The 22,711-nt window shown below is 39.8% G+C and overlaps 1 protein-coding gene across 9 annotated transcripts in view; it reads right to left on the bottom strand.

Annotated features, from left to right (window-relative positions):
• Positions 1-22,711, bottom strand: part of NFATC3 (nuclear factor of activated T cells 3) — a 147,846-nt gene that overhangs the window by 91,971 nt on the left and 33,164 nt on the right. For all 9 annotated transcript variants that reach the window (XM_034940507.3, XM_055100358.2, XM_034940512.3 and 6 more), the window contains exons 2-3: positions 14,921-16,055; positions 11,432-11,594 (exon numbers count right to left, since the gene is read on the bottom strand). In XM_034940507.3, coding sequence (XP_034796398.1) covers positions 11,432-11,594; positions 14,921-16,055 — 1,298 coding nt within the window. The remainder of the gene's footprint in view (positions 1-11,431; positions 11,595-14,920; positions 16,056-22,711) is intronic.

Raw genomic sequence — 22,711 nt, 5'->3', positions numbered from 1 at the left:
TTTTTTAAAGTAAGAGAAAGAGTATCTGACTTTAAGTCAAAGACTAGGCTTTCTACAAGAGTTTATTTGGAGAATTAAATGAGATAACGTGAAAGTGTTTTAGAAAATGAAACATACAGCCGGGCACGGTGGCTCACGCCTGTAATCCCAGCACTTTGGGAGGCCGAGGAGGGCGGATCACGAGGTCAGAAGATCGTGACCATCCTGGCTAACACGGTGAAACCCCATCTCTACTAAAAAAATACAAAAAAATTAGCTGGGCGTGGTGGCGGGCACCTGTAGTCCCAGCTACTCGGGAGGCTGAGGCAGGAGAATGGCGTGAACCCAGGAGGCGGAGCTTGCAGTGAGCGGAGATCGAGCCACTGCACTCCAGCCTGGGTGACTGAGCAAGACTCTGTTTCAAAAAAAAAAAAAAAGAAAGAAAATGAAATATACTAAGAAATTATGAGATAATTACAGTGTAAGAAGTAATATGGTAAAACAGAAAGAGAAACGACAGTCAAAAGACCTGGGCTTAAGACCTCTCTGCCAATTACAACATACATAACCTCAGATCACCTGTAAAATGTACAGTCATGAGCTACATAACAGTGGTTCGGTAAGTGACAGACCGTATATAATGGTGGTCCCACAGGTAACAACAGAGCTGAAAAAGTCCTATTGCCTAGTGACATCTTGATGTTCCTGACCCTGTGAAGGCCTGGGCTAATGTGTGTGTTTGTGTCAGCATTTTAAACAAAAAAGTTTTAAAAGTAAAAAAAAATAAAAAATAAGAAATTTGAACATAGAAAAAAGTTCATGGAATAAGGAGATAAAGAAATAAAATATCTTTGTACAGCTGCACAACGTGTCTGTGTTTTAAACTAAGTGTTACTACAAAAGACAAAAGATTTTTTTAAAATTCACAACTTATAAAGCGAAAAAGTTAATTATTAAAGAAAAAAATTTTTTTATAAACATAGTACAGCCTAAGAGTACTGTGCTTAGAAAGTCTACAGCAGTGTACAGTAATGTCCTAGGCCTTCATATTCATTCACTATTCACTCACTGATTCACCCAGAGCAACTTCCAGTCCTACAAGCTCCATTAATGGTAAGGGCTCTATTCAAGTATACTATTTTTAATATTTTATACCATATTTTCTTAAGTAAATCTTTGTTGTTGTTGTTTTTTAAGAGACAAGCTCTCAACATGTTGCCCAGGCTAATTCTAAATCCTGGACTCAAGCAATCCTCCTGCCTCACCCTCCTAAGTAGCTGGGACTGCAAGCATGGTGCCACTGTGACTGGTTATACCACATATTAGGGTATACCATCTAGGTTTGTATAACTATACTCTGTGGTGTTCATACAACAAGGAAATCGCCCAGTGATGCATTTCTCGGAACATATCCCTGGTGTTAAGTGACATATGACTGTACTTGCTTTGCCCTTTTCAAAGAACTTTTGTAAAGATTAAATGTAAACTCTGAGGCCAGGCGTGGTGGCTCACACCTATAATCCTAGCACTTTGAGAAGCCAAGGCAGGTGGATCACTTGAGCCTAGGGGTTCGAGACCAGCCTGCCCAACATGGCAAAACCTTATCTCTACAAAAAATACAAAAAGTAGCCAGGTGTGGTGGTTTGCCCCTGTAGTCCCAGCCACGGGAGAAGTTGAGGTGGAGAGGATTGCTTGAGCCCAGAAAGTGTAGGTTGCAGCGAGCTGACATTGCACTACTGCACCCCAGCCTCGGCAACAGAGTGAGACAGTCTCATAAAAGAAAAAAGAAAAAAAAAGTAAACTCTGGGAAAACATTTTGTAAACTACAAAACACTACAAAAAGTAAATTATTACAATTAATAGCAGCACGAATCTACAAAATGCCATTGAAATTAGTAATTTAAGTAGTATTTTGTCTTCAAGCACTTTTTAGACAAATGTTCACAGTAAAGCAAATTCTTTCAAACTATTTTTCTTTCTTTCTTTTTTTTTTTTTTTTTTGAGATGGAATGTTTCACTCTTGTTGCCCAGGCTGGAGTGCAATGACGCGATCTCGGCTCACTGCAACCTCTGCCTCCCGAGTTCAAGTGATACTCTCGCCTTAGCCTCCTGAGTAGCTGGGATTACAGGCATGCACCACCATGCCCAGCTAATTTTTGTATTTTCAGTAGAGTGGGGTTTCACGGTGTTGCCCAGGCTGGTCTCGAACTCCTGACCTTGGGTGATCCACCTGCCTCGGCCTCCCAAAGTGCTGGGATTACAGGCGTGAGCCACCGCACCCAGCCTAAACTATTTTTCTAAAACCCAAACATTATTTTAAAACATACAGATAATCTATATTAAATCATCTAAAAAAATTCAGAAAATTAAGACCTACAAAAGTCTCTTCCAATTCTAATAACTGAAAATGAGCATTTTCACCAGGTAATTTCAATAAAAGGTATTGGCTTTAATTAAACAGACAGTTCTTCCATATTTAGATAAGAACTAAAAAGTAAAATAATCTGATTAAATATTCATTAAAGACTATTTTAAATTTATTAAAGATTAGTTTCTCAGCAACAAGTACACAATTCAGTTTCTTTCTTTTTTTTTTTTTTTTTTGAGACGGAGTCTCGCTGTGTCCCCCAGGTTGGAGTGCAGCGGCGCAATCTCAGCTCACTGCAAGCTCCGCCTCCCGGGTTCACACCATTCTCCTGCCTCAGCCTCCCGAGTAGCTGGGACTACAGGTGCCCACCAACACGCTCGGCTAATTTTTTGTATTTTTAGTAGAAACGGGGTTTCACCGTGTTAGCCAAGATGGTCTCGATCTCCTGACCTTGTGATCCATCCGTCTCGGCCTCCCATATTGCTGGGATTACATGCGTGAGCCACCGCGCCCGGCCACAATTCAGTTTCATTTGAGATTAAATTGCATCTATTTCTCACTTGTGCACTCTGAAGGCACTATGAAGTCCCCCGCCACCAACACAAAGATATCGTGGATGTGTAAAACCCCAAAAAATGAGAACCTGGAGGGAGATTCTTAACAGTGTTACATAATTCTACACTTCCTAACCATAAACGATAAAAAAAAGAGACTGTATCAGTCCAATTTAATAATAAAAGAACATTATCTCTATTTTACTTTAATATTAAGTTACCACATTACAGAAAACATGCAAGTGGCAGACACTGGCTGCATGGTTTGCTTCTTGTATTCTTAAAATAGAAAACAAGTCTGCAAGAAAAGCAGTTGACAACACTCAACACCTATTCATGAATTCAAAAAACAAAAATAGAAACCTCCCAACAAATTAGAATAAAAGAATATCCTTAGTCTGATAAAAGGTATCCCCCATCCCCCCCAAAAAACCCCAAAACAAACCCTAGCAAATTACTTAATGGCACAACTATGAATCCTTTTTTGCCCTGAGTTTGGGAAAAAGACAAGGATGTCCTCCATCACCACCTCTAATCAACAATGTATCAGAAGTCCTAGTCAATACAATGAAGCAAGAAAAAGGGGGGAAAAAGTATAAAAATTAAGAAGGAAGAAGTAAAACTGTTATTATTCGAAGATGAGCTGGCTGGGCACAGTGGCTCACGTCTGTAATTCCAGCACTTTGGGAGGCTGAGGCGGGAGGATCAATCACTTGAAGCCAAGAGTTTCAGACAAGAAAACAAGCAAGTGGCAGACAATGGGCCTGGGTAACATAGCGAGGCCCTGTCTATAAGGAAGATTTAAAAAATTAGCCAAGCGTGGTGGTACATGCCTGTAGTCCCAGATACTTGGGAGGCCAAGGTGGGAAGATCGCTGGAGCCCATGAGTTTGAGGTTGCAATGGGTCGTGATTGTGCCACTATCACAAAAAGTTCAAAAGATGTGAACAAACACTTCATGAAAGATATCCAAATGTCCAATAAATATGTTAAGATGTTCAATATCATTGGTAATCAAGAAATCACAAATTAAAACCACAGCCAGATACCATTTTATCTTTACAATAATAGTTAAAATTAAAAGACTAACTAGTGTAACACTTGGTGACAAGGTGGAGGAATAAGAACTTTTATATATGGCTGATTGGGAGTATAAATTGGCACAGCCACTTTGGAAAATCAGTAACTACACTCCCAGACATATACCCAAGTAAGTGAATGCTTTGTCCATCGAAAGTCATGTTTTTTTTTTTTTAAAAAAAGGGCACAAAGCAGCTTTATACATATTGTCCAACACTGGACGCAAATCAAATGTCCATGAAAAGATAACAGATAAAGAAACACTTGCAAATTCATACACTAGAATAACACAAAGCAATGAAAAAAATAAACAACAAAAATTTGATGAATCCCACAATCATAATGTTGAATACATGATGTTAGATACAAAGCAGGACATCCATTTATGTAAAATGCAGAAATAAGAAAACTAATATATGATGATGAGAGTTGAGAAGCATGATTATCTTCGGTTGGGGGTATAAACTGGGAAGGGGTACAAGGGAGACTCATGAAGTGCTTAAAATATTCTATATGTTAACCTGTGTGGTATTTTTATGAGTATTTATACTTGCGTATTAAATATTCATTGTGTTGTACAACTTAAGGTTTGTATACTTTATTGATATATTTGTTCTTCTTTTTAGTTGACATGTAATAATTATACATATTTGTGGAGTAAATAGTGATATTTTGATACATGTATATAATGTATAATAATCAAATCAGGTTGATTAAGATATCACCTCAAACATTTATCATTTGTGTTAACATTCAAAATCCTTTCTAGCTTTGTGAACATACACATAATTTTATTTTTAGACAGAGTCTCACTCTGCTGCCCAGGCTGGAGTGCAGTAGCGCAATCTCAGCTCACTGCAACCTCCACCCATGGGTTCATGTGATTCTCCTGCCTCAGCCTCCTGAGTAGCTGAGATTACAGGCATGTGCCACCACGCCCAGTTAATTTTTGTATTTTTAATAGAGACAGGATTTCACCATGTTGGCCAGGCTGGTCTCGAACTCCTGTCCTCAAGTGATCTACCTGCCTCAGCCTCCCAAAGTGCTGGGATTACAGGTGTGAGCCACTGCGCCCCGCCACAATAAATTTTTGTTAACTATATTCACCCTACAGTGCTACATAATACAAGTCTTATTCTTCCCCTCTAGCTGTAATTTTGTATCCATTGACCAACTTCTCCCCATCCTTACTTCCCTCAATCCTTTCTCAGCCTCTGATAACGAAAATTCTATTTCTATGAGCTCAAATTTCTTAGCCCCTTCATATAAGTGAAAACATGCAGTATTTATCTTTCTGTGCCTGACTTATTTCATTTAATATAATGTCCTCCAGGTTCATCCATGTTGCCACAAATGGCAGGATTTCATTCTTTTTTATGCCTGAATAGTACTGTATTGCGCATATATGTCACATTTTCTTTATTCATTCATCAGCTGATGGACATTTAGGTTGATTCCATATCTTGGCTACTGTGATCTCTTCAGTATACTGATTTCCTCTTCTGTGGATGAATTCCCAACAGTGGAACTGCTGGATCACATGGTAGTTCTATTTTTAAATTTTTTGAGCAACCTTTAGACTGTTTTCCATCATGGCTATACTAATTTACATTCCCACTAGCAGTGTAAAGGATCTTTTATTCTTTTATTCTTGAGGGTTTTTCCTTGACTTATTACTCTTCCTGATGGATGAAAGTATGTGTGGGTTAGCAGCTCTGCTATATACTATACCAGAATCTCTTCTATTACACATTCCTCACCCTACCCCACCCTCCATCCTCTATCACCACTCTTTGAAGTTTATAGATCAAAGTTTGTGTTCTTTTTTGCTTGTTTGGGTGTTACCCATAGATTTTTGGCTGTTTCCTCACATCCTACACACACATACATTTTGTTTATTTTGTTAATTATTGGGGGAAGATTGTGATACTACTTCATTTTACTCTCTATCTAAAAGTTATTTTTCTAATATTGAGAGAAAAATAAGCAGTACACATGAGAGCACGTCATTTAAAAGGGAAAGTGGAAGTGATACCTGATTCTCCATATTCCAACATATTTGCAGAGTTGTGCAATGTATGGAACACTATACCAGTATATGCCCACTTCTGAGACCACATTTTTTCCCATTAACAGAGGTGGTTCTTCTCCAGCAATTGAGAAGAGTTGGTAGATTTGTCCACTATTCTGAGGATTTTAAATTCTCAGAGAGAGAGAGAAAGGCATCAGTTATTCCAGACTGGTCTGAGCCTCACACATAAATGTGGTATGTTTAGGCCAGGTGCAGTGGCTCAGACCTGTAATCCCAGCACTTTGGAAGACTGAGGCAAGACGAATGCTTGACTCCAGGAGTTCAAGACCAAACTGGGCAATATAGCGAGACCCTGTTTCTACTTAAAAAAAAAAAAAAAAAAGTACCTTGATTGTGCTCGGTATCTGCTGGCTTGTTTCTTTTAAAATTTTGTTTTGTCTTTTAAAAGTTTTGTTGGCCAGGCACAGTGGCTCACGCCTCTAATCCCAGCACTCTGGGAGGCCGAGGTGGGTGGATCACTTGAGGTCAGGAGTTCGAGACCAGCCTGGACAACATGGTAAAACCCTGTCTCTACTATAATACAAAAAATTAGCCAGGCATGGTAGTGCGTGCCTGTAATCCCAGCTACTCAGGAGGCTGAGGCAGAAGAAACACCTGAACCCAGAAGGCAGAGGCTGCAGTGAGCCAATATCGCACCGCTGTACTCCAGCTGGTGTAACAGAGTGAGACTCTGTCTCAAAAAACAAAAACAAACAAAAAAAGTTGTTGTTGTGTAAGAATGTATCAATAAGCACTACCAAACACATTCTACAGATTCAATGCAATCTCTGTCAAAATACCAAGGACATTCTTCATAGAAATAGAAAAAACAATCTTAAAATTTAAATTGAACCACCAAAGACCCCAAAGAGCCAAAGCTTAACTGAACAAAAAGAACAAAACCCGAGGCATTACACTACTTGACTTCAAAATATATTACAAAATGACAGTAACAAGAACAGCACAGTATTGATATAAAAACAGACAGACTCATGTGACAGAATAGAGGGCACAGAAATAAATTCCTGTATTTACAGCTAACTCATTTTTGACAAAGGTGCTAATAAGAACATACATTGGGGAAAGGATACCCTCTTCAATAACTATGCTGGGAACACTGGATATCCACACGCAGAAGAATGAAATTAGAAACCCATCTTTCATCATATACAAAAAAATCAACTCAAAATGGATTAAAGACTTAAATTTAAGATCCAAAACTATAAAACTACCAGAAGAAAACACAGGGGGAAAGCTCCATAACGCTGATCTAAGCAAAGATTTTATGAGTAATTCTACAAAATCACAGCCAATAAAAACAGAGAAATAGAACTCTATCAACTAAATAGCTTCTGTACAGCAAAGGAAATAACAGAATGAGGAGACAACCCATAGAATGGGAGAAAATATCTTCAAACTATTCATCCAACAAAGGACTAATACTAAGAATGTACAAGGTACTCAAACAACTCAACAGCCAAAAAACCCCAAATAATCTAAAAAGTGGGCAAAGGATCTAAAATGACATTTCTCAAAAGGAGACAAACAAATGGCAAACAGGTATATAAAAAAATGCTCAACATCACTAATCATCAGGGAAATGCAAATCAAAACCACAATGAGATATAATATCACTCCAGTTAGCATGGCTATTTATGAAAATGCAAAAAAAGGAAAATTCTGGCTGGGATAAGGAGAAAAGGGAACACTGGCACACTGTTATGGAAATGTGAGTGAGTATAGCCATTACAGAAAACAGTATGGAGGTTACTCAAAAAATTAAAAACAGAACTACCATATGATCCAGCAATTCCACTACAGGGTATATATCCAAAAGAAATGAAATCAGTAGATTAAAAAGATATTTGTGCTCCTATGTTTCTTTCAGCATTATTCATAACGGCCAAGATATGGAACCAAAATAAGTGTTCGTCAGTGGATGAATGGATTTCTAAAATGTGGTATATATACACAATTGAATACTATCCCACCACAAGAAAAGAGAGAAATCAGCCAGGCCTGGCAGCTCACACCTATAATCCCAGTACTTTGGGAGGCCAAGGCAGGAGGATCACTTGAAGCCAGGAGTTTTGAGACCAGCCCGGGCAACAAATCAAGACTGTCTCCACAAAAACATTAAAAAATTAGCCAGATGCAGTGGCATGCATCTGCAGTCCCAGCTACTCGGGAGGCTAAGGCAGGAGAATGCCCTGATTCTAGGAGTTTGAGGCTGCGGTTAGGTATGATCATGCCACTGAACTCCAGCCTAGGTGACAGAGCAAGAGCCTATCTCTTAAAAAAAAAAAAAAAAAAGGGCGGGGAGCGGCGGGCAAGGTGGGAGGATCATTTGAGGCCAAGGGTTCAAGAACAGCCTGGGCAACATAACAAGACCTAAGATAAGCCAACATTTGAGTAATAATTAGAGTCACTTAAGTAAACAACAAAATATATGGGAAAGGAAATATGTACATTTTTCTGGCATGAAGCAAGAAAGAATCTCAGATTGAAAGGGAGCATCAAAAGTACTGGGAAAGACTGATAAAGAACTATTAACATTCAGACATACTCTGGTTAAGTCAACTATTTCAAGTATAATGAAATAATTCTTCAATCAGTAAGTTAGAAAACAAAAAGTCATTTACAAGAAGAAAATAAAAACTGCTGGTACCAGAAGTTGTAGTCTCCCCTTAACGAGAGACTCAGCTGTTTTGTCTTTGTTTTTGAGAAGTGCCTTGTTCTGTCACCCAATCTGGAGTGCAGTGGTGTGATCATAGCTCACTGCAGCCTCAAATTCCTGGGCTCAAATGATCCTTCCACTTCAGCTTCTGAAAGAGCTGGGACTACAGGCACATGCTACTTATTGTACTTGGCTATTTTTCAAATTTTTTGTAGAAACTGGGTTGGTCTCTGTTGCCCAGGCTGGAGTGCAGTGGCACAATCGTAGCTCACAGCAGCCTCAAACTCCCGGCTCCAGCAATCCTACTGCCTCAGCCTCTGGAGTAGCTGGGACTACAAGGGTGTGCCACAATGTCCAGCTAATTTTATTTATTTATTTGTTGCCCAGTCTCAAACTCCTGGCCTCAAGCAATCCTCTCACCTAGCATCCCAGCCCACCATGTCACCTGGATTACAGGCATGAGCCACAGCACCAGTTCTGCTTTTGTTTTTTAAAGAGACATGTTGCCCAGGCTGGAGTGCAGTGGCTATTTACAGCCACAATCATCATACACCACAGCCCTGAATTCCTGGCCTCAAGCGATCCTTAAGCCTCAGCCTCCCCAGTAGCTGGGACTACAAGCACACACCATTGTTCCTGGCTCAGTTTTTGTTTTTGTTTTTTTAATCTTTTAAAATTATTTTTTTAATTATGTTTTTTAACGTTGTTTTTTTCTTTTGACCACAGCACATGCATCGGTTTTTTCATTAAAGGAAAACTGTGGAAACAAATCATGTACCCTCCCAAAAGACTTGTTCATTTATACACTTGTAAATAATTTGTTGATTGCTATGAAAACTAAAAGATATAGAAAACTAAGCAATAAATCTGCTTACTTTATCAAAATGAAATAAATTCATTTAACAACAAAATATGACTCTTACAAACAAAATGACAAAATTCTTATGTTTTGTTTTCCTGGCGTTTCTTAATAACAAATCATTAAAAAAACCCATCTAAAATGTAAATCTTTATACGTAAAGAACTATAAAACATGATCAGATAATAATCATAAAGCATAGCTCATAAAAGAGATGATAGTTTGTAGATTTTATTTGTTGAAAATCACTTCAGTGTAATTAGTTTTTCCACTACAGTATTCAATAAATACCATTAAGACGAGAGAAAAATATCTACACAGTTCTAAGAGATTATTAACTACAGCCATTTCTATATTTTAGTATATAAAGGCAACAAACACATTTTCAAACATGAAAGAACCCATGGAACATAGAATCCAAAGCCCTCCTTACATAAAAACAAAAAAAAACTTAATGAAATAAAAAAGTAGTAGTAGTGAGCATTGAATCTAACTAGAAATAGAACTAAGGCTAAATAATTGGGGGAGAAGTTAGGGAGGATGTAAATTTGAAAGGAAAAATAGCATAAGCAAGAAAATTCAGGAGGTAAAGAGTAGAAAAGGGGAAGGAAGTTTAAGACAGACAATTACTTTACTTTTCAGAGTAGAAGTCAATCTATGCCATCTAAATCTGAAACAATAACTTCATCTCTCAATAATGTATTTAATCTCTTTTTTTGACCTTAGAAAGATATTTTAGGAATTCCTTTTTTTTTTTTTTTTTTTGAGACAGGGTCTCATTCTGTTCCCCAGGCTGGAGTGCAGTGGCATGATCATAGCTCACTACAGCCTCAACCTCCCAGGTTCAATTGATCTTCCCATCTTAGCCTCTGGAATGGCTGGGACTATAGGCACATACCACCATGCCCAGTTAATTTTTGTATTTTTTTGTAGAGGCTGGGTCTCACTATATTGTCCAGGCTGGCTTCAAATTCCTGGGCTCAAGAGATCCACTTGCCTCAGCATCACAAAGTGCTGGGATTACAGATGTAATCTCTTTCCTTAAAAAATTCTTTCCTTAAAAAAATCCATTCATTTTTCTAGCTATCCATTCAGTCTTCCACTAAATATACACACAGAGAGTTATCTGGAATGTTAATCAAATGTTAACACTGCTTATTTCTGAGAGGGTTAGATTTTGGGTAATTTGTTGCTTTATCCTTCCTATTTTTCTGATTAAATTTTACTTATTTATTTATTTAGAGACAGAGTCTAGTTCTGTCACCCAGGCTGGAGTGCAGCGACACGATCTTGGCTCACTGCAACCTCTGCCTCCCGGGTTCAAGCAATTCTCCTGCCTCAGCCTGCCGCAGAGCTGGGATTACAGGTGCCCGCCACCACGCCCTGCTAATTTTTGTATTTTTAGTAGAGACGGGATTTCACTGTGTTGGCCAGGCTGGTCTCGAACTCCTGAGCTAGTGATCCACCTGCCTCGGCCTCCCCAAGTGCTGGGATTACAAGCGTGAGCCACCGTGCCCGGCCTGTATTAAATTTTAAATGAGCATATATTTTATTCATAAATATAATACGGCCATATTTGTTTGTCAGAAAAACGGCTATTTGGCCACTGTAATCTTTCTCCAGAGTCTCCCCAGAAGGAAACGTCAGTCCAGAAAGAACATCTTTTAGCCTAGCAAATATAACTCAATGCACAAGTGTAGTCACATCAACAAGCCCCCAAAACAACAGAGGCTCTCTAGTTTTGAGTTTATGATCTTTGCACTCTCTAGTACCTAACTGAATAGACTTGTCTAATCATCACTAGGTGTATGGTATCTGCAAAACAAGCCCCAAAAGTCTCATACCTTCACAACAGGATGTCCCCCAGTAGATGCTTTTACTGCCCCTCGGCTACCTTCAGTTTCATAATGGGCTCGATGATGAGTTTTAGGTTGCACTTCTATTTTCAGTTCACATTGTCCAAAATGAGCTGGTAAAGGCCAGTCTAGTGGAGGTAATGAAGATGTGCTACAAACAAAACACACAAAGATGCATGTCACCATGCTATTATTGCCAAGCAATGATTCAAATGGCTTCTTTGCCAGCACCAACATTTCTTCCTTTGATCTTTGAAACAATGTATTACAAAATAAAACTTCATTTAGTAAGTTACAATTCTGGTTATGGTGAGTGCTTAATAAATAATTATTTCATCTTTAGAATAAAATCTATTTTATTTCCCAAAGGTGGTACATGCTTAAAGATAAATAAATTTTAGAAAATAAAAATAAAGGCCAGGTGCGGTGGCTCATGCCTGTAATCCTAGCAATTTGGGAGGCCGAGGTGGGCAGATTACCTGAGGTCAGGAGTTCCAGACCAGCCTTGCTAGCATGGTGAAACCCCATCTCTACTAAAATTAGCTGGGCATGGTGGCACTTGCCTGTAATCCCAGCTACTAGGGAGGCTAAGGCAGCAGAAATGCTTGAGCCCAGGAGACGGAGGCTGCAATGAGCCAAGATTGCACCACTGCACTCCAGCCTGGCCAAAAGAGCGAGACTCTGTCTCAAAAAATAATAATAATAATAAAATAAAATAAAATTTAAAAATCTATCTTATCTTCATTTTGGTTTCCCATATTTTTTTGAAAAAGACAAATTCTTATAATTTATAAAACTGTAAATTTTTCTCAACTATGTGTATGAACTTAACAAAAATAACCAAAAAATAATAATTTGATTTTTTAAAACAAAGAGGCACATTTCTGTTTATGTGTATCTGTATCTCTCCACATATCCAAACATCTCTCTCTGTGTCAGGATGTCTATCTCCCTCCCTGGTACATATCTCTGGATGTCAGCCTACTGAAGTTATCACTTCCCGCACTTCCTCCCTATTGCTCCTTTCCCTACTTCCTTCCTACTGCGCCTTTCCCTGTCTCTCTGAAAAACTGCTTCCATTCAGCAATATACTGCAATTTGAAGTAAAAATTTAATTTCGGTACATGCTTGGTTGGAAAACAACCCGTCACTCCAGCAACTCTAAATGTTACTTTTTTACTTTATCCGTAAGACAATTTAAATTGCTTAAAGGCCCAAAGGATCATTTTGATATATTAACATTAAAACATGGATTATAAAAGAAAAACTTCATATGTCTACAGGTCAAGTACAATTTCTAAATTATTTCATTGTTTCCTTCCATGTCCTCAGCCTAGCTTTAAGTCCTACTCCTGTGAATTCAAGGATATTAATTTTTATTAGTTTGAAAAAATCCAACTTCAACTCTCAGTTACTTCTGTATTTGTTTTGCAGCCTTAAGCAAACCACTAGAAAAATTAAGATAAATTTCAGAAGCAAAGGGATGGGTTCAAAGGTGTCTTCATTACCATAATTCTATTTTTCTAAAGATCAGGATTGAGAAATAAAGATTCACACTAATGAAAAAAGCATTGGCCGGGCGCAGTGGCTCACGCCTGTAATCCCAGCACTTTGGGAGGCCGAGGCGGGCAGATCACCTGAGGTCAGGAGTTCAAGACCAGCCTGGCCAACATGGTGAAACCCCGTCTCTACTAAAAATACAAAAAAATTAGCCAGGCGTGGTGGCAGGTGCCTGGAATCCCAGCTACTCGGGAGGCTGAGGCAGGAGAATCGCTTAACCTGGAAGGCGGAGATGGCAGTGAGCTGAGATCGTGCCACTGCACTTGAGCCTGAGCGACAGTGAGATTCCATCTCAAAAAAAAGAGAAGGCCGGGTGGGTGCGGTGGCTTACGCCTGTAATCCCAGCACTTTGGGAGGCCGAGGTGGGAGGATCACGAGGTCAGGAGATGGAGACCATCCTGGCTAACACGGTGAAACTCCGTCTCTACTAAAAATACAAAAATTAGCCGGGCATGGTGCCAGGCGCCTGTAGTCCCAGCTACTCAGGAGGCTGAGGCAGGAGAATGGTAGGTGAACCCAGGAGGCGGAGCTTGCAGTAAGCCGAGATCGCGCCATTGCACTCCAGCCTGGGCGACAGAGCGAGACTCCATCTCTTTAAAAAAAAAAAAGAAAGAAAAGAAAAACCCCTGGCCGGGCACAGCGGCTCCTGCCTGTAATCCTGGCACTTTGCAAACTGAGGCAGGAGGATCACTTGAGGCCAGGAGTGAGATCAGCCTAAGCAACAAAGCAAGACCCCATCTCTACCAAAAAAAACAAAAAAAATTTTTTTAAATAATTGAGTCTGGTGGTATACGCCTATAGTCCCAGCCACTCAGGAGCCTGAGGTATAAGGATTGCTTGAGCTTGGGAGGTCGAACCTGCAGTGAGCTATGATTACCCCACTGCACTCCAGTCTGGGCAACAAGATGCTGTCTCAAAAAACAAAACAAAAATCCTAACAGCCACAACTCCATGTGGGAATTTAATACATAAAAGTTGTCTTTTCTAATCAGTTATAGACTAGATTGATTCTGTAAATGTAATTAATAGGTTCTTTTTTTTTTTTGTAGGGGGGTGGTGCAGACAGGGTCTTGCTTTCACCCAGGCTGCAGTGCAGTGGCATGATCTCAGCTCACTGCAGCCTCCATCTCCCATCTCAGGCAATGCTCCCGCCTCAGCCTCCCTAGTACTTGGGACTATAGGTGTGTGCCACCACACCTGGCTAATTTTTGTATTTTTTGTAGAGACACGGTTTTGCCATGTCACCCGGGCTGGTCTTGAACTCTGGGGCTCAACGGCCTCCCAAAGTGTTGGGATTACAGGCATGAGACACCACGCCTGGCCCCCAAATAGTTTTCTTAGTAATTAAATTCATATTATAATCCAAGTTGTACAATAAACTTTTTTTTTTTTTGGTAGAAACAGGATGGAGTACAATGGCATAATCATGTTTCACTGCAGCCTTGAAGTTCTGGGCTCAAGCAATCCTTCCACCTCAGCCTCCCAAGCAGCTAGGACTACAGGCAGACATCACTATGCCTGGTTAATTTTTTTTTTTTTTTGTAGAGACAGGATCTTGCTATGTTGCCCAGGCTAGTCTCAAACTCCTGGGCTCAAGCAATCCTCCTGCCTCAGCCTCCCAAGTGTTGGGAATACAAAGCATAAGCCTCCAAACCCAGCAAGGATTTTTAAATGTAATTTATTATTATCAACAATTCATTAGCTATATATTTTAAAATTATATTTAACCTATCTAAAAATACTTTTAAGATGCAAATGAAAATAAACATTAAGTTATTTGGTAAAATTTTTTTAAAAAATAGGAAGAGGAGAAATGGTCAAACCATTATATAACCATTATATACTGATAATGTAGTTATATGCCACCAATGACCCATAAACATGAAAAATGACCAGCAGCCATTTCCATCAACTCACCGAAATATAGGGGTGTGGCCAGGCTTTGGTTTGCTCCAGGTAAAGGGTGAAGGAACTGAAAGAAACTGATCACCACATGAATCTTTCTTTAAAGGATACTGAGATCCAAGGCCATCATCTATTGAAGTCTCCCGGGCTGGTGATAAACTCCCTTGGTCATCTGAACACAGCTCTAATTTTCCTGGTAGTATGGCAGCTTGATCTTCAGAAGTTTTCCTTGTTTTGAGAGGGATGTCAGTCTCTACACAGTACTGAAATGGAAAAACTGCAGGGCCAAGGCCTGACCCACCATGGACAGAAGCATTGAGCCACGTATCTTCTGTCACACTTCCCCTGGGGGAGTGACCAGGAGAAGGAACAGGTGAGTGATGGGGTGAAAGGGACCCAGCATAACAAACTTCAGCACTGGAGTGCCTCCGTTTCCCACAGGGGGATGTGGGCCTTGATGAGGGTCCTGAGGCTGGCCTGGGGCTCAGCCAATTCTCATCAGTGACACTGGATCTAGGAGAGTGGCAAGGAGATTGCCTGGGTGATAATGAGTGTCCAAGTCCATACTGTTGATGCCAAGTTTCTTCTCCAGGGCAGCCCCCTGGAGAGCCACCAGGAGAAGTCAGAGGGGATCCAAGGGTAAATCGGGCTGCAGCTTCATTCAACTCTGAGTCCACATCATCATAAATATGTGAAAGCGATTCACAAGAAGATGCATCAGAGAACCAACTCCTAGAAGAGATGCTGCTGGCAGGACTAGGACTAAGAGAAGACTCCCGGTAGGATGGCTCAAGAGGAAGATAGAGATGATCTCTAGAAGGCCTTTCCAAAAATTCCCGTTCTGGGTCATTTATCTGTAGGTCATCTTCATGTGCATCTAATTCTTGATGACAGTTAGGAGAGATAGATGTAATTTGAATACTTGGGCACTCAAAGGGTTTGGGACCACCTAATGGGCTATATTTAGATTCAGGAATCTCACAAGTTCCTTCATAGTTTTTGTGACTTTGGAGCTGAAACGATGGTGACAAAACAGAAGAGTGAGACGGTAATCCATGATGTGGTAAGCAAAGTGGTGTGTTTAAAGTAGATGGAGGTGGATCTACATTAAAGATGTAAATGGATGCACAATCATCTGGCTCAAGATCTATGGGGAGGAAGGCAAAAAAAAAAAAAAAACCCAACAAAACAAGAAATTAGAAAACTCAGATGTATAAATTACTAGATGAGAAAGTAAATAATAACAATCTCGAGAGAAAAAAGTGGGATATAAAATGTATGTCATTAGCTCCACTAAAGAAGTGGCATGTGTGTGTTTTTTCAATGCATCTGGTTATTTCTGCAGATATGTGTGATTATTACATATACAATTACATATGTAATTTTTCCTTTTTATGTCCACATTTTCTAAAAAGATAATCAGGAAACATTATGCCCTGAAAAAGATTTTTTTTTTTTTTTTTTTTTTTTTTTTGAGACAGGGTCTCACTCTGTCACCTAGACTGGAGTGCAATGGTGTGATCATAGCTCACTACAGCCTCAACCTCCCATCCTAGGCTCAAGTGATCCTTTCCTCAGCCTCTGGAGTAGCTGGGACACAGGTACATGCCACACTCCTGGTTACTTTTTATTGTCATTTTTGGTAGACACAGGGCCTTGCTTTGTTGCCAAGGCTGGGCTCAAGCTATCCTCCCACCTTAGCCTCCCAAAGTGCTGGGATTACAGGTGTGAGGGAGCGTCTGTGCCCAGCTCAATAAATGTGTTTATTAAAAAAAAAAACAAACACATCCATAATTCTAAAAAATACTCATAGCATACAGGCTGCAGTGAGCTCAGATCACGCCACTGTACTCTAGCCTGGGTGACACAGCAAGACTCCGTCTCAAAAAAAAAAAAAAGAAAAGAAAAGAAAAGAAATGAGATATTCCTAGGCTGCAAAGAACAGAAAATCCAGCTCAATGTAGCTGAAAAAGGGGAGGGAACACAGGCTGAATATCCCTTATCCAAAATGCTTGAGGCCAGAAGTGCTTGGGATTTTGGATTTTTTTTTTTTTGGCCCATTTACAAATACACAATGAGATATCTTGATATGGGACCCAAGTCTAAACATGAAATACACTTGTGTTTCATATACACCTTATTTACATAGCCTGAAAGGTAATTTTGGACAATATTTTTTAATAATTTGGTGAATGAAAAAAAGTCTGTGTTAAGAATTCTCCACTTGTGGCATCATGTCAGAGCTAAAAAGTATAGGATATTGGAACATTCCAGATTTTGAATATGACCTGTATATATTATCCAACATAACACCCTGCATTATCAACCTGTATATATTATCCAACATAACAAGTAGTCAAAGGTAGGAGAGTTCCAAAAGTGGGTTTTTCTTTTTTTGTTTGTTTGCTTGTTTGTTTGTTTGAGATGGAGTCTTGCTCTGTCGCCCAGGCTGGAGTGCTGTGGCGCAATCTTGCCTCCTGGATTCAAGCAATTCTCCTGCCTCCTGTCTCAGCCTCCGGAGTAGCTGGGACTACAGGCACTCGCCACCATGCCTAGCTAATTTTTTTTTTTTTTTTTTTTCTGAGACAGAGTCTCTCTCTGGCTGGAATGCAGTGGTGCGATCTTGGCTCACTGCAACCTCTGCCTCCGAAGTTCAGGCAATTCTCAAGCCTCAGCCTCCCAAGTAGCTGGAATTACAGGTGCCTGCCATGACACTCAGCTAATTTTTGTATTTTTAGTAGAGACAGGGTTTTGCCATGTTGTCCAGGCTGGTCTCAAACTCCTGACCCCAAGCAATCTACCCTCCTTGGCCTCCCAAAGTGCCGGGATTACAAGCATGAGCCACCACACCCGGACTTTTTTTTTTTTTTTTTTGAGACTAGGTCTCGCTCTGTCACCCAGGCTGGAGTGCAGTGGTGCACTCATAGCTCACTGCTGCCTCAAACTTCTGGGTCAAGTGATCCTCCCACCTCAACCTTTCAAGTAGCCGAGACCACAGGTGCATGCCACCACTCCCAGCAAATTTTTTTTTTTTTTTTTTGTAGAGACAGGGTCTCGTTTTGTTGCCCAGCCTAATCTTGAACTACTGGGCTCAGGCAATCCAACTGCCCCAGCCTCCCAAAGTGCTGGGATTACAGTTCAACAATGTTCTTCAGAAATGTTTCTTCATTTCACTTTGCCATTTTTGGGGAGCTAACTTTGTGCTGTTCATTTTTCAACCACATATACCTATTCTGTCTACACTGGAAACAACATGATTCAACTTATTCATTTAACAAAAAAATTTTTTAGCAACTACTATGTAAGCAGGCATGTTCTGAATACTAAAAACACCATGGTAAACAAAACAAAATCCCCTCCTCATGGAGCTTACATTCTAGTAAAATATGTCAGGTAGTGATATTTGCTGTAAGAGAAAATAAAACAGGGGAAAAAATATAGAGGAGGCAAAGATGTTAATTTAATAGGAAAGTCTGGAAAGCCTTCTCTAATACTTGAGGAAATAGCAGAAGAATATTAATGTAACTGAGCTATACAGAAATTTAGGGGCATAATGCAGGCAGAGGATAATAGTAAGTGCAAAGACCTGAGGTACAGCATTGTTGAAGTGTACTGTATGAGAAAAAACAAGGCCAGTGGGACTTGAACTGAGTAAGGAGGCAGAATAATGAGAGCTAGGGGTGGTCAGGGAGAGGCTAGTCAAGTAAGGCCTTGCGAGATGGGAAACCACTGGAGCATTCTAAACAGAAAAGTATCATCATTTGATATATATGAACTGATATAAATTTAGGAGGCTACTGTAATCATCCAGGTGAGAAAAGATGGAATACAGGACCTAAGTGGTAGTGAGCTGTAAAAGTAGAAGCAGCATTAAGAAGTCAGATTTTGGATTAAAGTAGTGCTGACGGAACTTGTTGACTGGATGTGAAAGAACAGTCAAGGGTGACACCAAGGTTTAAAGCCTTGTATTAAAAACACAGTATTGGTCGGGCGCAGTGGCTCACACCTTTAATCCCAGCACTTTGAGAGGCCGAGGCGGGTGGATCACGAGATCAGGAGATCAAGACCATGCTGGCTAACACGGTGAAACCCCATCTCTACTGAAAATACAAAAAATTAGCCGGGCATGGTGGCAGGCGCCTGTGGTCCCAGCTGCTCGGGAGGCTGAGGTGGGAGAATGGCGTGAACCCAGGAGGCAGAGCTTGCAGTGAGCCAAGATCGCGCCATTGCACTCCAGCCTGGGCAACAGAGCGAGGCTGTCTCAAAAAACAACAACAACAATACAGTATTTCTGAAATTTTCTGAATTTCTGAAAGAACAGCAATTACTGAAATAAAGAAAGTGAGACAGACTTGAGATAAGAAACCAAAACTTCTACTTCGTACATATTAAATATGAGAGTCCAGTAAGCTTTCCAAGTGGAAATGTCAAGTAGATATTTGTACATAAGAACACAAGCTAGCTATGTAAATGTGGGAATCATTAACGTATACATGAAATTTAAAGCCATAAGACCAAAAGATCACTAAGAAATTAGTACAAATAGAGAAGAAAGTAGGCAACTGAGGCACAAGGAACTCCAAAGTTTAGGATTAGGGAGAAAAAGAAGAATGAGTTAAGAGGTTAGAAGAGACATCAGTGAAATGGAACAATAACCAAAAGAATGCAGCATCCCAGAAGCCAAGTGAAGAAGGTGCTCATTCATTCACCAACTATTAATGATGTGATTAATATTTTATAGAAACTGTTATAGATGGTAGGTACATAAAAAGTAAATAACACACATATGGTCCCCGCCCTCATTAAGCAGTCAGTCTCAGGAGAGACTGACAAAAACACAAATTAAAAATGGTAAGTGCTACTAAGTGGTAGAAGAGAGAATTAGAGAAGGAACTCGTTTTACAGAGATTACAGAGATGGCCTTTTTGAGAGGGTAGCATGTAAGCTAAAACCTGAAAGATAAATAGGAACCAGCAAGCAAAGAAAGAGAGTCAGCGGGGCTGGGGAGAGAAGGTGATAGTTGCAACACAGGAGAATAGGCATAAACAGTCTGAGTCAAATAACGCCTTGGTTTCTTTAAGAAACGCCCAAGATGGCTAGAGTTAACAACTGAAAGGTAGAGCTAGAAGAAGCCAAGACATAGAAGAACTGTAGTAAGGGCTTTGGATTTTATTCAAAGAATAATGGAAACCATGTAAGAGTTTTAAAAGGGGGAATGACATGATTTCTATTATATTTGAGAACAACTTCAACTGCTGTATCTCCAGTACCTACCAAGTAAGTCCCTGACATTTATTAGGTCTATAATAAATCATTTGTTCAAGTTGTTGGGGCCGGACATGGTGGCTCACACCTGTAATCCCAGAACTTTGGGAGGCCGAGGCAGGCAAATGGCTTGAGTTCAGGAGTTCGAGACCAGCCTGGACGATGTGGCAAAAACCCATTTCTACAAAAATAAAAATACAAAAAGTAGCCAGGCATGGTGGCACATGCCTGTACTGTAGTCCCAGCTACCTGAGAGGCTGAGGCAGGAGGGTCATTTGAGCCTGAGATTTGGAGGTTGCTGTAAGCCAAGATAGCGCCATTGCACTCCATCCTCGGTGACAGAGCAAGACCCCATCTAAATAAATAAATAAGGTTGTTGGAATTGCTTCCCTTAGAGAATTTATGTTACTCCTGAGTAAGGAGGCAGAATAATGAGAGCTAGGGGTGCTCAGGGAGAGGCTAGTCAAGTAAGGCCTTGCGAGATGGGAAACCAATGGAGCATTCTAAATAGAAAAGTATCACCATTTGATATATATGATCTGATATAAATTTAGGAGCAAAATCCTCAATTAGGAAATTTTGAACCATGTTTCTTGGCAATGCTATCAGCCTGTTGAATTATGATGGTAGCTAAAACTTTCTAAAACTTAGCTCACAATGTCACCTATCTAAATGGTACTCAAGTGGACAGAAGTAAAACAAGCCTCTGAACACTCAAAATATACAGCATAAAAGCTCATGTGTTTAACTCACAGAAATTTTCCTTGGCCCCTTGTTCAGATCCTCTCTACTCAATTTTAGATCCCATAATATTATATGCTTCTCTAGTCCACAGATTAGAAGCAGGAAATCTAAAATGAGAGAAGATGGCTGCAAAGAAAAGGAAAGAAACAGGAAAAACAAGCAAACAGTTCAAAGGGTATATATAGCACCTTGAAGTCATCCAGAACAACTTGTTCTTTACTAATTTCATCTAATCGTACTGCTTATTTTCAAACTGCCTTTTTCCTTTACTTAAGAATGTACTTGATTAAATAGGAAAAATTAATTAAATCCCAACTTTGAGAAAAAAAAAAAAGACAGAAAGTCACCCATAGAAGATTTTACAGTTTATTCAAATGAAATTATTGTACCAGCCCATTTCAGTTGTTGACTAATGCTGAAAACCACACCCTTCTCCCAAATAAACTGTAGATGAAGCAAACATCTTCTACGTCAGAATGATGTCTTAAAGTGCTGCAGAGACCTGCACACAAAATTTGTGGGAATGCTGCTTTATCTTTTTCCCAAGTGTCCAACCTCTGGAAATGATATAAGCAGCTACTACAATCTAACTATGACGAACAGTCCTAGGTCCAGATTTCCAAGTCTAGAATTCTCAAATTCAAGGTGCTTCAGAAATTTCACCATCTCAAGAATTACTTGTTCCATGTTCCTTCAACCACCAGAGGGACTCATGCAAGCATACAGTAATCTGGACAACCCAAGTTGTCTTATGAATGTTTTTATGTATAGTATGAAGCAGAGGTTGGCAAAATACAGTCCATGTGCCAAGTCTGGCCCACCAACAAGTGGTAGGCCACATTTAAAATCATTAGTTTGTAGGCTATAGAAAGCCTACAGATAATAGTTTGTCTTTCTATAGCCTACAAACTAATGGTTTTAAATGGTTTCAAAAAATTGTTTTTAACTGTGTCATGACAAAAAAAAGTTATGATTCAAATTCTGGTATCCATAAATAAAGTTTTATTGAAACACAACCATGCTCATTCATTTATATACTATCTATGGTTATTTTCACACAAGGGTAGAGCTGAGTAACTGTCAAAGGGACCACATGTACTACTCCTATTCCTTCACATTGCTGCTTGATGGACACAAATTGCAGTGACAAAGTTCTAATGAGTGCAATGCATACGTATATACTGTGACTTTAAAAAATTTTTTACTAGTGCATAACACAAAAAGAAAAGTAGACTTTGAATGTTGCCCTTTTAAAGCACAGTGGAGTGTGGTTATACTGTTATCAAATTAGATGTGCAATAACATTATGGCCATATATATGCATTACCACAGTAATGCATTCATCATAATACTCCCAACTCACAGGAAAAGAAAAAAAATTTAAAACAAACAACAACAACAACAACAAAAAACAATCGGCCAGGTATGGTGGCTCACGCCTGTAATTCCAGCACTTTGGGAGGCCAAAGGGGGCAGATCACTTGAGATCAGGAGTCCAAGACCAGCCTGGCCAACATGGTGAAACCCTGTCTCTACTAAAAATACAAAAATTAGCTGGGCATGGTGCCGCGTGCCTGTAATCCCAGCTACTTGGGAGGCTGGGGCAGGGGAATCAGTTGAACCCGGGAGGCGGAGGTCGCAGTAAGCCGAGATTGCGCTACTACTGCACTCTAGCCTGTGTGACAAGAGCAAGACTCCATCTCTCAAAAAAAACAAAAACAAAAAACAGAGAAAATAAAATGGCTCATTTGCTAGCAAAGTAAAGAAAGTCATTTACTGGGGCCGGGTGCAGCG

The sequence above is a fragment of the Pan paniscus genome, chromosome 18, assembly GCF_029289425.2.
Source record: "Pan paniscus chromosome 18, NHGRI_mPanPan1-v2.0_pri, whole genome shotgun sequence".
NCBI lineage: Eukaryota > Metazoa > Chordata > Mammalia > Primates > Hominidae > Pan > Pan paniscus.
The sequence above is the reverse complement of the archived record's forward strand: the minus strand, read 5'-3'. Positions and strand labels throughout refer to the sequence as shown.